The 14,420-nt window shown below is 39.7% G+C and overlaps 1 protein-coding gene across 2 annotated transcripts in view; it reads right to left on the bottom strand.

Moving 5' to 3' along the window:
* The window catches only part of LOC135248513 (urotensin-2 receptor), a 38,716-nt gene extending 28,376 nt beyond the window's left edge, over positions 1-10,340 (bottom strand). Inside the window, exons 1-3 of one of the 2 annotated variants that reach the window (XM_064323249.1) lie at positions 9,762-10,340; positions 6,764-7,857; positions 1,285-2,448 (exon numbers count right to left, since the gene is read on the bottom strand). In XM_064323249.1, the coding sequence (XP_064179319.1) occupies positions 6,765-7,853 (1,089 nt within the window). In that variant the 5' untranslated portion in view covers positions 7,854-7,857; positions 9,762-10,340 and the 3' untranslated portion in view covers positions 1,285-2,448; position 6,764. Of the gene's footprint in view, positions 1-1,284; positions 2,449-6,763; positions 7,858-9,761 lie in introns of those variants that run through there. The other variant, XM_064323248.1, reaches the window with a different exon arrangement.
* Between the last annotated feature and the right edge of the window lie 4,080 nt (positions 10,341-14,420).

Here is a 14,420-nt window from a genome sequence, read left to right as displayed (position 1 = left end):
CAGTGCAATAGGGCCAAAATAATTATGCTGCAAAGTGTGGCCATTCTCTTTTTAGGTTGCTGCTTTAATTGTTTCATTTTTTAAATTTTGAATTTTTTCTTGTAAAGCTTTTCCTGTGTTTTTGTTCTTTCAGGACTTATGACATCAGAGCTGATAAACAGTTCTAATAGTAAATCAGTTCACATTAGCATTTAAAATAGACGAGGCCCACTCAGTTTTTTTTATGTGGCTACATTAGGTCAGTGCAGCATTAACTGTTCCAAACAAAAGTGCTTGGGTTTGCATCAATTTTCCACTCATTAACAATTAATAATTTACTGACTCTAAACTCTAATAGTGACTAATTATTTTTGTTAGTCAAAACCAATTGTATGTATTGGTATGTAGATGGTACAGATGGCATGGCAGAGTGTGGGAAGTACAACATAGTGTAACCTGTTGTAGGATTGAGAATATGATGGAGGATGTCAATCTGGATATTAAGCCATACTGTAATCATATAAATTGTTCCTTTGCAATTTTTAAATACCCTGATATATCTGCGTTTAAATTTTAAGAAAATGCATGTTGTTCAAATGTGTTGAGTTGGTTGAGTAGCAGTAAAAGACTTTTAGCTGTTCAGGGTAAAATGTTATAGATTTGGTTTGAAAATATAATGGAAGATTCACTATAAATATATGATAAAACATAGCATCACTTAAGGCAATTTGTGAAAGAGTTATTGGAAAATTCACTGAATGACTATAATTATTGTTAATAACAACAATTGACTTAGTAAAAAGACTTGCATTACCATGTAAGTGTAAGGATCCCTGCACAATAAAACAGTACAAAAATTAAAGAAATTAAAAAAAAATCGAATCAAATCAAAACATTTTATTTAATTAGCATGCGTAAACTATATAAAATAGTTACAGAAGGCCAGGTTATAAACTCATGAATTAAGGACGAAAAAATATAACAAAATAAAATAAGCAGTGGTAATGAAAACCATTCTTGTATAATTTCAGAAATGCATGACCACATTGTTTTTTTAATTGAACCATGATTTATGAAACAGAAACACTGGTGTACAGGGGCTATCCTCGTGGGCTGTGTCTTGTGTCTATTAGAATCTTGGGCCCGTCAATATTTTGCATTCTCAGCAGGGTACATTAAGCAATACAATGGCTTTATTTTTACCTCGTTTTCCTGCCGACTTATTTCCTCACAAAGTCTCAGAGGTTCTGGCAGGTGATTACAGACACAAGTTTGTTGAAGGAACAAGAAGGAAAAAGAAGAAACTGCATTTCAGTTTTCTTGTTTATTTGCAGCTATAGTAACGCAAAATAAATGCAGGAATCACCAATTTCGGGCTGTTTTTGGAGGGAACATTTAAGTGTGTTGATGCCAACATAGAAGATACTGTGTTCAAACAATCATTAAATACAGGGTGAAAAAAACTCAAACTCAAATCAACATTTTACTGTGACAGAGAATATTTGATCTGTTTGGACTCTTGGATATAAACTCTGTTTGAGTCAATCCAAGCATTTTACTGTGTAGCACAGTTTGAGCGCCTTTATAGTCGTGCTGCCCTTATGGGTATGGTTTGTAATGTATTTATGTCTTTATGTCTGTCTAATAACTCTTTCTTTTCTTTTAACTGAAAATATGTAATTTGACATTCCTCAAAATTCAGATTTTTGTCTTTGTATTAAAATAATACATTCATAGCATTTTATGTGCATATTGTATAATGATACATTAATATTATCTATATATGTAAGTAATACTTTTTTATTTCTCAAAACCCTAGGTTAAAGCTTGACAATTACACTGTGTACAGATGAACATAAAATATAGAAAGTAATCTTGTCACAACTATGTCATTAGTGTAAACAATTGCAAACAAAGTTTTGATGACATTTTGTTGTCACATCTTTTAACTTCATGCACAATTTACTTATCAATGCCTGCCAGTGTGAACATTAACCTGTATGTCAAAATATACAAGCCTTTAAAGCAGTGGAATCTGCCACAAACCCTACTATTTTGACGAAGGAGCGCCTGTGTTGGTTAAAAGTTAATCCAAGTGTGGGAGGTCACTGATATATCAGATAAAACACTGGTATTTTTCAGGAAAACCATTACAGTGTAAAACAGGGTTTATCCTTTTTCTTTGCCGGGACATTGACTGTTTTCATGATGAATGACACAATCACAGTAATCCAATGCTTGACGGATATGTGAAGGACCATTATGTATGGGTTCAATAATTCAGACACCAGTACACTCCTTTTCCTTTCCAAAAAAGGTCATTAAATTCTCCCATTTTTTCTGAAAAGCTTGAAACCAATAAGAGTGGTAGAACAAAAATCCAATCACTCATCTGGATGGTGAAACGGATTTGTCGCTAGCATATGTATGGCTCACATGCAGCTATCATGGCAGATCAAAAGTATTTTCCTGGAAAAAACAAAAAACAAAGGAAGACTCAATACCACTAAGGAGCAGAGCAGAGGTATTTTATAACTATTTGTAGTTATTTACATGGGCTAGCTTTGGTTATTTATCAACACATGTAGACCCATATATTTACATATTAAGGCAGAATGTAATCATACTGTCTGAATTGATCCTTTGCTGTTTTTAGATCTGAAATATTTGCTGCTATTCTAGAGATAATGCATAATGTACTGTGCAGCTTTGTAAGTTCAAATGTGTTCACTGAGTAGCACTAAATGCCAGTTAACAGCTGTTTGGTGTAAAATGTTATAGAGAGTGAGATAAATGAAGAAAACTTGGTCAGAAAGTCAGGAAAGGAGATGAAATGTAAATGAATTACAGCTGTTTCTATGGCACACATACCACCATTAAAGAAATGAAAAACCTGGTCTGACCATGAACGTGATTAAACTCTTTCAAAGACAGGTCCAAGGTACACCTCCAGTATTTAGAAAGTGCGGCTAATTCATAAAGAAAAACACATTGATTTTAATAACTTGGCTTACTGTAAACACAGTGTGTGCCGATTAAACTAAGCAGTCACACACAATGTGCTGTCGTGTGTTTGTGGAGCAATGCTGGGGGAGAGGGTGTGGTGGGACAGAGTGCCACTGAAGTACAGGATGAAAGAACTCAATATTCTGATTGTAATCTTTCCAATGCATCCATCTAAAATGTTTTGCATAGTTTCCAAAAGTCAGTAATGGAAAATGCGTATGATTATAGAAGCCAGCCTTCTGGCTGTTTGAAATTAAACGTGTACAACTATGACATTGTTTCGTACTTTTTAATTGGAAATGGACTGTCCCCTTGTGCTTGTCGTATACATGATTTTGATGCACACATATTTATTTAAACACTGTTATTCACTCTTGGTGAATTCAAAAAGTTCTCAAAAAAGAAAATAAATTATGTTATATTCAAAAATAGGTTTAATATTATATAATTAAGAAGAAACGCTATATGTGATATATAATGTAATATAAGTTTGACACAAGCTATAATACTTTTCAAAACATTGACTAAAATCATTCCTATAACACAGCTGTGCTGTCGACTGTTTAGATGCATTTAGATAGATGTTGCTGATGAAAAGTTTTTATCTGTCTTTGTTAATAAGATTGATCATATTGGAGCTAACATTACTCCTCCGGTCTGTGCTGTGAACCTTCCCTGCCCTTGTTCTAATTCCTTTACTCACTTTAGGGCAATCTCTCTGCAAACTCTAATAGAGATTGTGTCACATATGAAACCCTTCTCCAGCCCCCTTCATATTATTCCCACAAAACATTTTAGAGAAGTTACGGAGGCGATTGGCCCCAGTTTGCTTTTGATTTTTAACAGCTCTCTCTCTTCTGGATAAGTCCCATATTATTTTTAAATGGTTTGTGTTCAGTCTCTGTCAAAAAAGAGCTTGGCTTGATCTGTTTGTTTTTAGGAAATTTTAGACCTTTTGCAAGTTCTGCAAAAAGTTGTTTTAAAACAACTCTTAGAGGTTCTTAATAGCAACAATATCTTTGAAAAATTTCAGTCTGGTTTTTGCCAGCTGCACAGCACTGAAACGATCCTTCTTAGGGTTACTAGCAATTTATTGATGGCTGCTGATGCAGGAGGCATTTCTGTTCTGGTGCTGCTTGACCTTAGTATGGCTTTTGACACCATTGATCATGCTATTCTAATCAGTAGCTTGGGCTTTTGGCTTTTCCAGAGTCTACATTAAAATCAAGGGGTGATCAAGCCTTTACTGTAATGGCCCCTAGGCTCTGGAACAGCCTTCCATACAAATGTTAGGTCTGCTGATACAGCCTCTACTTTTAAAACTAGGCTTTTTCTTTTTTTTACAAAACCGCCTTCAGTAATGACTGACAGCTAGTTGCTGTACTTTTGCTTTTCATTTCCTTTTATTTGTTTCATCATGTTTTACTTTTACTGTGCTTAGTTTGTCTTATTGTCTATATTGCCTTTTATACTTCTATGCTCTATGTTGTTATTTTATTTGCTGTTCGTTCTTCCTTTTTAGGTTGCTTTTATTGTACCCCTCGTATTGCAATCTTAAATCTTATTTCTATCTGTTTTGGAAAGCACTTGCTATTATTACCATATTATGAATGTGCAAAAAATAACCTCTTGAACTAGTGTCTGGTATTTTGCCAGTAACTTTTCAAGGAATAGATTTTGTACCAAAAATATTTGAATGTTTTTGTTAGATATATTGCAATACACAGATGGGTGACAGATTAAAGAAAAAACCAGAATAAATGAGTGAAGAAACATAACGAATGCAGATGCTTCCACAATTATACAATTAAGCAATTAACATCCTATCATGCTCTGTGGCATGTATAAAAATGCTAAGCAGGCACAGTTGTCAGTTTTGGATCAAGATGGAAAGAGGAAAAGATCTAAGTGACTTTGAAAGAGGGTTCATTATTGGGGCACGGATGGTAGGAGCTTCAGTGCGAAAGACTGGCTAGTGTTTCAACAGGAACAGTGACTGAAGTGACATTAGCATTTAGATCTATGAGAAAGACACCAGTGAATAGGGCTGGAAATTACGCACATTTGCACATTCAAAAATGCACATTTGATGATTTTATTCTGATGAGAGGGGTCTCTTCCTGGATGACAATGCTCCCATCCACAGCGCAAGAGGGGTCTCTGAATAGTTTATAATGAAAATGATGTTGAAAGCCTGTGAGAGATTTTGGACCAATAAGAAAGTGCATTCTCATCCAAATTAATATCTTTTGGAATAATGGTGTTCCATCTCTCTAGTAGAGTTCCACATACTTGTAGAATCTATGCAAATGTGCATTGAAGCTGTTCTGGTGGCTCGTGGTGGCCCAACACCTTACTAAGATACTTTGTTGGTTTTTCTTTTAATTTGTCACCCCTCTGTGTATATATTGCAATATATCCATTTGTCACACTCTTTTGTTATTAAAGTACTGAGAAGATCATTTGCCTTCTTTGTAGTATTTTTTGAACTGTGTTTGAGGTATATGCATACATGAGTAATTGCATGTGTTCTTGGATAGATGCATATAATGTACCTGAGCTGTGGAAGACACAACATAATGTATATATACATCTTGTGTGTTTGCATCTTCTTATACATATATATATATATATATATACATATATATATATATATATATATGTATGTATATATGTGTGTACAGCCACTGCCAACTCAAGCATAGTCACCTTGATGTTCATGAATTTCTGTAGAGAGTAGCAAGTATAGTTAGAGCTCGAATATGTTTATAGTTTATAATATAAACATAGTCATATAGCTTCTGTTTTGAATATAATTCAATAATTAGCTTGCAAGCTATCCATGATAACAAACATGCTGTGAGACCATTTTGACCTCAAACCAGTTTGTTATCAAACCCAGTTGAGAGAGGGACCAGAAAGACGTGTTCACTGCTAAGTGGTACAGGGTTTTGGGATATTTGCTGGAACACTTACAGTAAGTAATGTTACCATTGCAACAAAATCATATGTTTTAATTTCAGTTATGCTTTTTGTTGGTAAGCCACTTTATAAATGGAATAATTACCGCAGGGTTATGCAGTATGAGTGCCCTTTGTGGAGGGAAATTCACGCAGCAAAATTGCGCACACACACCCAAACACACATACGCGAGCGCATGCGAGCGCACACACACATACACACACATATTTACAGTTACATACACAGGACAAATGCTCAAGGCATTGGGCTCTTTATATAGCAGATAATTGCTGACCAGTTAATATTCTTCCCTATAAATTACTGAAAGTCCATTCAGTGGATTATGTTCTTGGGGGAATTCCAGGCTGAATCCTCACAGCTATGCGGAATGCCTCTCTGTGCAAGGGTGTGAAGAACACCAGCTGCATTTTTACCCCATACTTTCTCTGAAGCCCTGTCCCTCAGTTCCACAACACTGCACTCTGTCATGCAAGAGTCTATTGCTCTTCTTCACTGATCACCCCAAACAATTTCTCACTGAAAACCTCAAAAAGGCAACAGCCTGGTTCAAACTATACACTGCACATGGATTTATGTTCCCCTGCAGTTGCTATTTTCAAACAGCTCAACCAAGAAACTACCAGGACTGTGAAACCATCCCTGGATAGATTCAAAGTCGCAGGACCAATTCAGAAAGAGACGCACTGCAGTGCGGAGCCAGACAACGGAAATTGTTAAACCACCTAAACAATTTGAGCCCTCAACAACCCAACACTAGGCAGTTGGACTGGAACCCTATACGGGGACGGAGACCTACCTCACAGACTGCTGTTGTTGGTGCGAGGTGTGTGTGAGAGCACAAAGCTCTCTGTGCACTGCTGGCTGCTGGAGGACAGGGAGCGGCGCGGGGACCTCTGGAACCGATTCCTCCGGTTAAAATAACTGCCTGCAGTCCAGGACCTCTGTCTCTTGCGCAGGTACTCCTTGTAGTTCTTGGTGAGCAGGGTGTAGAGAAAGGGGTTTATGCAGCTGTTGCTGTACGTCAGACAGGTGGTCAGGTAGTTGATGTTCCGCACAGCCTTGGGGGAGATAGGCAGGGACGGTTGGTACAGGTTCAGGAGTTGCCAGATCCAAAACGGCAGGAAACAGGCCCAGTAGAGCAGGACGATGGTGAAGATCAGGTACAGGACCTTCTGGTTGGGTAACTTTTTGGTCAATTTGAAGGTCTCTGTCTGGGAGACCCAGTAAGTCCGGGCCAGACGGATGTAAAGGTAGCAGATGACCACACCGGGGGCCACAACGCTTGTGCAGAAGAGAATAGAAATGTAGATCTTGTAGGACAGCACACTGAGTGTAGGCTGGCATATGCTCTTTTTGCCCACTGCCATGAGCTGAATGGTGACGATCATGGGCAGGGTGAGCACCAGGGAGGCCACCCACACCAGAATCGCAATTGCTTTGCGATAGCTCTTGGAGCGCTTGACAGTATCCAGGGGCTTGAGGACTGCAAAATATCGCTCCGTGCTCATGATGGTCAGAGTGAAGATGCTGGCATGCATGGTCAGGAAGTCCATGCTGATCAGAATGTGGCAGCCAGCATCGCCAAAGTACCAAGCCTTGAGGAAGTGGGTGCAGACCACAAAGGGAATGGTGAGTAGGTACAGTAGGTCTGCCAGTGCCAGGTTTATTATATAAATGTACATGGAAGCTGCTGATCGCATGGAGTGGCACATGACTACCAGTGTGTAGATGTTCCCGGACACGCCCACCAGGCACATGACGGACAGGATTGCCCCGATAGTGAGGGTGGCGGTCATGTCCTCGGCTGAGGGATCCAGTGGCGCATCGGTGGCATTGGGGATCTTCTCGACCATCACCACCAAGGGCTCCATAGATATGGTAGTCATCTCTCTTCAGCAGGAAGACACAACAGAAGCACACATTACAATGTGTATCTCAGAAACAAAACTGAAGTTTCAATAACATTTAGAAAAACATCAGTAAATGTGTGTTTGTGTGTGTCCATATGCCTGCAGTGCGCGCACACTCACACACACACTCGTGCACACAATCTTTAGTTGAATTCTTTGATTAACAGATTCTATGCTTATTCGGAAAGTATGCAGTCATTATTATAATTCCCTCAAAGTTTTGCAAACTGACTTTTTGCCAAAGCGCCTAAATATTTAAAAAAATTCACTGCATTCTAAATTTGTAATAAAAGAAGCATTTGAAACATATCTGTTTGTTTATTATATTTTTGTTGTATATATATATATATATATATATATGTAACAAAATTCAAAAGGCCATTAAGTAATTAAGTAAGTCAGTCAGTGTTGGTTTTAATATTTAAAAATTTACTGCACTTTTTATACATAGTCTCCCCCATTTCATGGCACTAAAATGTTTGGGACAAATGACTTCACAGGTATTTCTGATGAGTCAGGCGTGTTCAATTGCTATCTCAGGGCAAGTGTAAGAGAGCTTTCAGTATGCTATCTTGATTCTAGGCCTTTGGAGTCTCAGATTGCCGTTTGTCAGCCAGAGCTGTTGTTTGTCAACCAGAGTACAAGAGGTGTGCAATGAAAACCGAGGAAGCCAATATGAGGCTGAGAAATAAGAAAAAACATTCAGAGACATAGGCCAAACCTTAGGCTTACCAAAATCAACAGTTTGGAACATCATTAAAAAGAAAGAGAGCACTGGTGAGCCTGGTAGCCCAAATAATTCTCACCATAATTAAGAATAACTCTCAAACACCTCTCCAACAGATCAGAAACACTCTTCAGGAGGCACGTGTGGATGTGCCAGTGACTACTCTCTGCAAAAGACTTCATGAACAGAACTACAGAGGCTACACTGCAAGATGAAAACCATAAGTTAACCTTAAAAACAGGATGGCTAGGTTACAGTTTGCTAAGACGTACCTGACAGAGCCTGCAGTTATGTAAAAAGGTCTTGTGGAAAGATGAAACCAAGATTTACGTGTATCAGATTGACGGCAAAAGCAAAGGGTGGAGGCCAAAAGTAACTGCCGAAGATCCAAAGCAGTCCCTATCATATGAGAAACATGGTGGCGGGGGTGATAGGGTTTGGGCATGTATGGCTGCCACATGTACTGGCTCACTTCAATTATACATGTTTTTTGTATTCTGAAGAGAAAACTTAATGCCACTAGCCCCTGAAACAACCAGGAGCTGAAGATGGCTGAAGTACAGGCCTGGTAGAGCACCACCAGAAAAGATACACAGTACCTGTTGATGTCTGTGGGTCACAGACTTCAAGCCGTCATTGCATGCAAAAGATATGCGACAAATTACGAAACATGATTAATTTCACTTACATAATATTAATGTGTCCCAAACATTATGGTGCCCAAAAATTCAGGGACTATGTCTAAAAAGTGCTCTAATTTCTGCATAGTAAAACCAAAGCGAAACCTTAGCAGAGGATTTGCACAATAACTAAATGTGAATTTTTTATGAATCAAAAATTGTGGAGTATTGAGCAAAATGTGTGTGTGTGTTTATATATATCATCAAATGTAAAACCCATTGTGATTTTGTGTAGCATAAAGTCAAGGGAAACTCACCCCAGACTTTAGACTCCAAAAATGAATGTCCCCATTAGTATGGATATGAGAGTATATTAATGAAAGGTTAAGACATAAAAATGCATTTTTATTAACAAGAGTGATTTAGCTTGCCTTCAGGAACATGATCTTTTTATCTCTTCAGACACAATGAAGCAGTCCATATGAAAGCCTCTGACTCAAATGGAAATGTCATTTAAGTCAAAACTTATTGCCTTACCTTGAGTGAACACTGCAGGCAGAACAGTTTCTCCAACAGAAAGGATCAGCATTTATCTTCAATTAATGTATATTCCATCCCAACTCATTGTAAACCACACGCAGGGAATATGTAAATACCAGAAATGTTAACTCCAAATGATCCAGTGAAGGCATTTGAATAAAAATCTGAAATAAACAAAACAAAACAAAAAACAAAAGACAAAAAAAAACACCACTAAAACATAATTTTGCAAAATTAGATTAGTACATTTTTCCAGAAAAACTCAAAATATTAAATAAATAAAAGAGCTTCAGTGGCATTGCAAACTTTGACTCCGCTCACTTATCTGAACACCTGCAAAATACGGCTTTTTATATCTGGTTAAGAAAAGAAACAAATTATCACAATCACGATTTTTAAAACAGCCGCTGTAAAATAAATAAATTAAAAAAAAAACCACAGAAGAGCACGAGTTGTCTAAAACAAAGAATGCTGTAAGATACTGTTGAGGCTGTGCATTTCAGTATTTCGCTCACAGACAGACTGAGCGTGTGCGCGGGAGAGAGAGAGGCGCTCACACACGCAGAGAGAGAGAGAGAGAGAGAGTGGGGGAGAGGGAGCAAGAGAAAAGGGGAGGGAGGGAGGGAGGGAGGAAGAGAGCATAGGAAGGGTATGGGCTGGGATTATGAGACGGCATTCTGGAAATGTGCGCTGCGCTCACTACCCTCACTGTGGCTATTTCTGTACAGCTGGGGGAGTGCTGCCACACACCTTGAGTTCTCACAGCAGTGATTCCCATACCCTGCATGCGAAAAGGGGTTAGCATGCCCGCTGCATGCATAACGGCCGTGATTGATACCAGTGTTGCTCCATCTTCCCCCGGTCCATAAATTGTTCCTTATGAAATGGAGAAAAATATCCACAGCATGCACTTAGTGTCAGTGAGGATTTGGGCAAATGCGTGTATTTTCTTAATGATACACATTTGTGAGAATGATTGTGCATTATCTCACAACACATGCAAATAATAATAATAATAAATAACCAACTGACGTCTTGCTATTAATATTTTTATTGTGCTGGTGGAATCAAACTGGCGTTTTGGGCAGGGTGACCTTTATCAAGATGAATCCAAACATTGGCTGCTGCACGACTAAAATACTCTTACAGGGGGCGCAATGTATCCTTTTAAGAGTAATTTATTTTCCTATAGCGTAATGAAAAATGAATATCAGAGACAAACTGTTTTGAGCCTGATCTCTTTTTACAGCTTTGAGTGATTCTAGATACAAAAAGGTATGTTGTAATATTTTTAGTACATTTTATTTTATGAATGGATTCTTTCCCTTACTGATGCCATCACGGTTTAAACCTTTTAGTATTAAATGGCTAGGTTGAGCTAAATGTACACTGCTTACCATCCAATCAGAAAGTCAGTCAAAACTAACAGTGTTGCAGAATGTGAAAAGACATCACACACCAAAAGTCTTTTTAACAATGCTTCACATAATTAAAGTGAAATTTATATTCATCACAATGACTACTATTGTGCTATATACTTAGCTGGGCTGAAACTGTATAACGCTGTAATTAAAATCCAATCCTTAGTGTGTCAAATACCCTACCATCTCTTGCCATGTGTCAGAACTTGTTTGCGTGTGGATCACACTTTTGGTAACATGCAGTTATATGTTTTTCCTTAAGGATACATGGAGAATCTTACACAGGAGCTCCAGCATCTGACTGTTTTTACTGTTGCCTGCATCAGTCAGGCAGTGGCACATTGAAGATTAAGGCCTGGCTCCCTGCCTTGCCTCGTCTCGAGTAGAGATTGGGCACATGCGTGAGGGCAGTGCGCTGCCCGATCAGAAACACAATGCCAAGGTAAAGGTCAGAAGAAGAAGAAGAAGAAGAAAAAAAAGCTGAGAACACATTGTGAGGCTTGTCTGAATTACCAATGAAGGGCTCAACCCCAGAGTACCTCTTGGGCTTACCGTGACGCTATTCTCATCAGAGCGCTCTGCCTGGAGGTCAGTTTTCCTACACAGTACCTCTCAGTAAGGGGCACTAACCAAGGCAGGCGGGGGAGAAACTAGCCCCACAGGAATGAGACAGGCATACGGCACAGTTAAAGGAGCAAGCAGAAACTTAAACCCACGTCCTCGCCTTTGCTACAGCAGTTTCCCAGCAGGGCAACAGTCTTTCTATCCCCAAGGAGATTTTCTTCCCATTTTGCTACACTTGATTGCGTTAGCTCTGGCTGGCCACTTTGAGTAAATAGAGTTTAAATGCCAGAAAATGCGATTTGCACAAAAAGGTATGCAGCAGTTAGCTGGCCTCACAATGAAGTGGAGAATGAGTGGGAATTCATGCAAACACAAAGTTTTGACACCCAAGGGAAGGATGGCCACCGTCTGTTTTGCTATTGGTCTACAGTCTGTAGCCTGGACAATCCCTCTGATTTATGCTGTAGAGCGTGTCCTTGGTTGCCTAAATGAACACCACTAGCAAGTACCCCAATTCATTCCCACATCTCCTGTTCTTCACTAGCCACCCCCCCTCCCCCACAGCTCTGCTACTCACGCTAAAGACCACATATAAACAGAAACATTGTGTGCCGGCTGGCGGAGTGTTTGTGCTTTTGACTTTGGATATTGTTTTGCTCTTGGATACTCACATCTGGAGGCTATCAGACTACTTCATTATTTTTCTCAAAAGTGAGACGGTGAGAGTCAGGGGGAGAGAGACTGGTGCCGTGACTCAGACAGAAAACACACATTGGATCTTCCGACTCAAAATTCTTCGAAATAAAAAATAATGAAATATCAACTGCAGGGAAGGGTGACCTTTAATGAATTTATTGAGGAAGAGAAGGGTTTGCATCTGTGCGGCGCACACCCACTTGTAAACACCAGCAAGCACAGAGCCCCGTTGCCAGACTCATGCTGCTCGCTGATGAGGTACATTAGGACACAGGAACACATGCCAGTCACCTTTAAAACTAAATATATTCCTTAGGCAGAAAGTCAAAGACCTACAATGAGAAAGCAGAAAAAGAGAGCTGTGTGTATGTGCGTGTATGCCTCTAGGAGTGGCACATGGTGATGCCCAGAAATGCACTTACAATCCGAGTGCTAGAAGTCCACCCAGAGGAAAAGGGAGAAGAGCCAAGGGGAAGAACAGATTCGTTCTATGGGGAAAATCCAGTATGACAGCACTACAAAGGGCCGGGATGCTCACAAATGTTACATTGCTGTGGAAAAAAGATGTAATCCACCAATTTCCTTGATGGATTCAGATCTGATTGACCTCTCATTTCAGGCAAGCATTAAGTGAAGAGACTTTCTTCTCAAATCCAGAAATTTGTCTTCTGATGAAATGCGTGAACTGTTGCCCCCTGGGCAGGAGCTTAGCCAATAGTCTCATGTGTAGCTAATGTACCAGAGTTCACAGTTTCATAATAATTTTCTCTACTTGAACTTTTCCTATACCATGCTGAGATTATTTTTCCAAGTGATGGATAAATTACTGCATATGAAAAGTTTAGACATGCTCAAGGCTGTGAGAAATTAGTTATAATTACAAATTATTTTCAATAGTGTGCTCATATAAACCTGTCCTGTTAAAAATGACAGTATTCTTAAGACTAGCTGTAATTTTCCTCATGTTTTGCTCACCAGGAGTGGTGACCTCCCGATTAAAAGCCACAAACAATTGGAGGATGTTTGTGAGTGTGAGTGTGTGTGTGTGTGTGTGTGTGTTTCTATGTCTGAATATGTGAGTGTCTGAGTGTGGGCATGGGGCTGCCTGTGCGTGCGAGTGTGTTTGCATATGTTTTCCCTTTTAACAGGAAGCTTGAATGATACTTGACTTATAATCACAGAGTGGAAAGAGACTATTTGTGTCCGTGTTGTGGATTTTAAACCAAATCAGAACAACAGGGAGATGCCAGGGTACTGCATAATAGGACATGTGACAGCTACAGTAATGACATTCTGTCAAGTGATGAACAAAATGAGATAATAGAGCTGTTAAACCCTCTCTTAGAGGTGGTGGCTACAGTATCGTCTCCTCCATCAACAGCAAACCCAGCCCAGGCTGTCATGATGAGGATGTGAACTTTGCATGCTGATGCACCTCCAGTGAGAGCATATAGATTAATGCTCAAATGCGGTTAGTCCTTATCATTCAATAATCTCTCTCCCTTCGCGAGCCCGTGCACTCTCAGAGACAAGAGGCCACCCATTCCGCGCGCTCGGCGCTGGGGCTGCATTCTGATGTGCATTATGGGGGATCATCTGCTGTGGGAACAGGCATGCAGGCTAATACAGAAAACCCACATGGCAATCCCTCTCATCCGCCGTGGAAAATGTACTGTGCTTTGCTTTCAGCTGGACGAACTTCCTCGAGAGCCTCTGTCTGTCTATGGAGGACTGCCAGCACCCCTACTCAAAGCATGACGGGGTGTGCGAGCACATGTCAGAGGCAGTTTGAATGACATACGGCGCACAGCCAAGAATCTCTATGATCTGAATCCCCCTTAAGACGGAGTAATTCATCTACATGGGAGAAACAGGCAGAGGAGGGCGAGAGCAATCCTCCCTCTGCGTGCCGCAACAATAGGAGCTGAGCGAAGCTACGAGAGGCCTACGCTCAGGCAGACTGACTCTATGCTGC

Source organism: Anguilla rostrata, chromosome 2 (genome assembly GCF_018555375.3).
Source record: "Anguilla rostrata isolate EN2019 chromosome 2, ASM1855537v3, whole genome shotgun sequence".
Lineage (NCBI taxonomy): Eukaryota > Metazoa > Chordata > Actinopteri > Anguilliformes > Anguillidae > Anguilla > Anguilla rostrata.
This window is presented reverse-complemented; position numbering and strand designations above follow the sequence as displayed.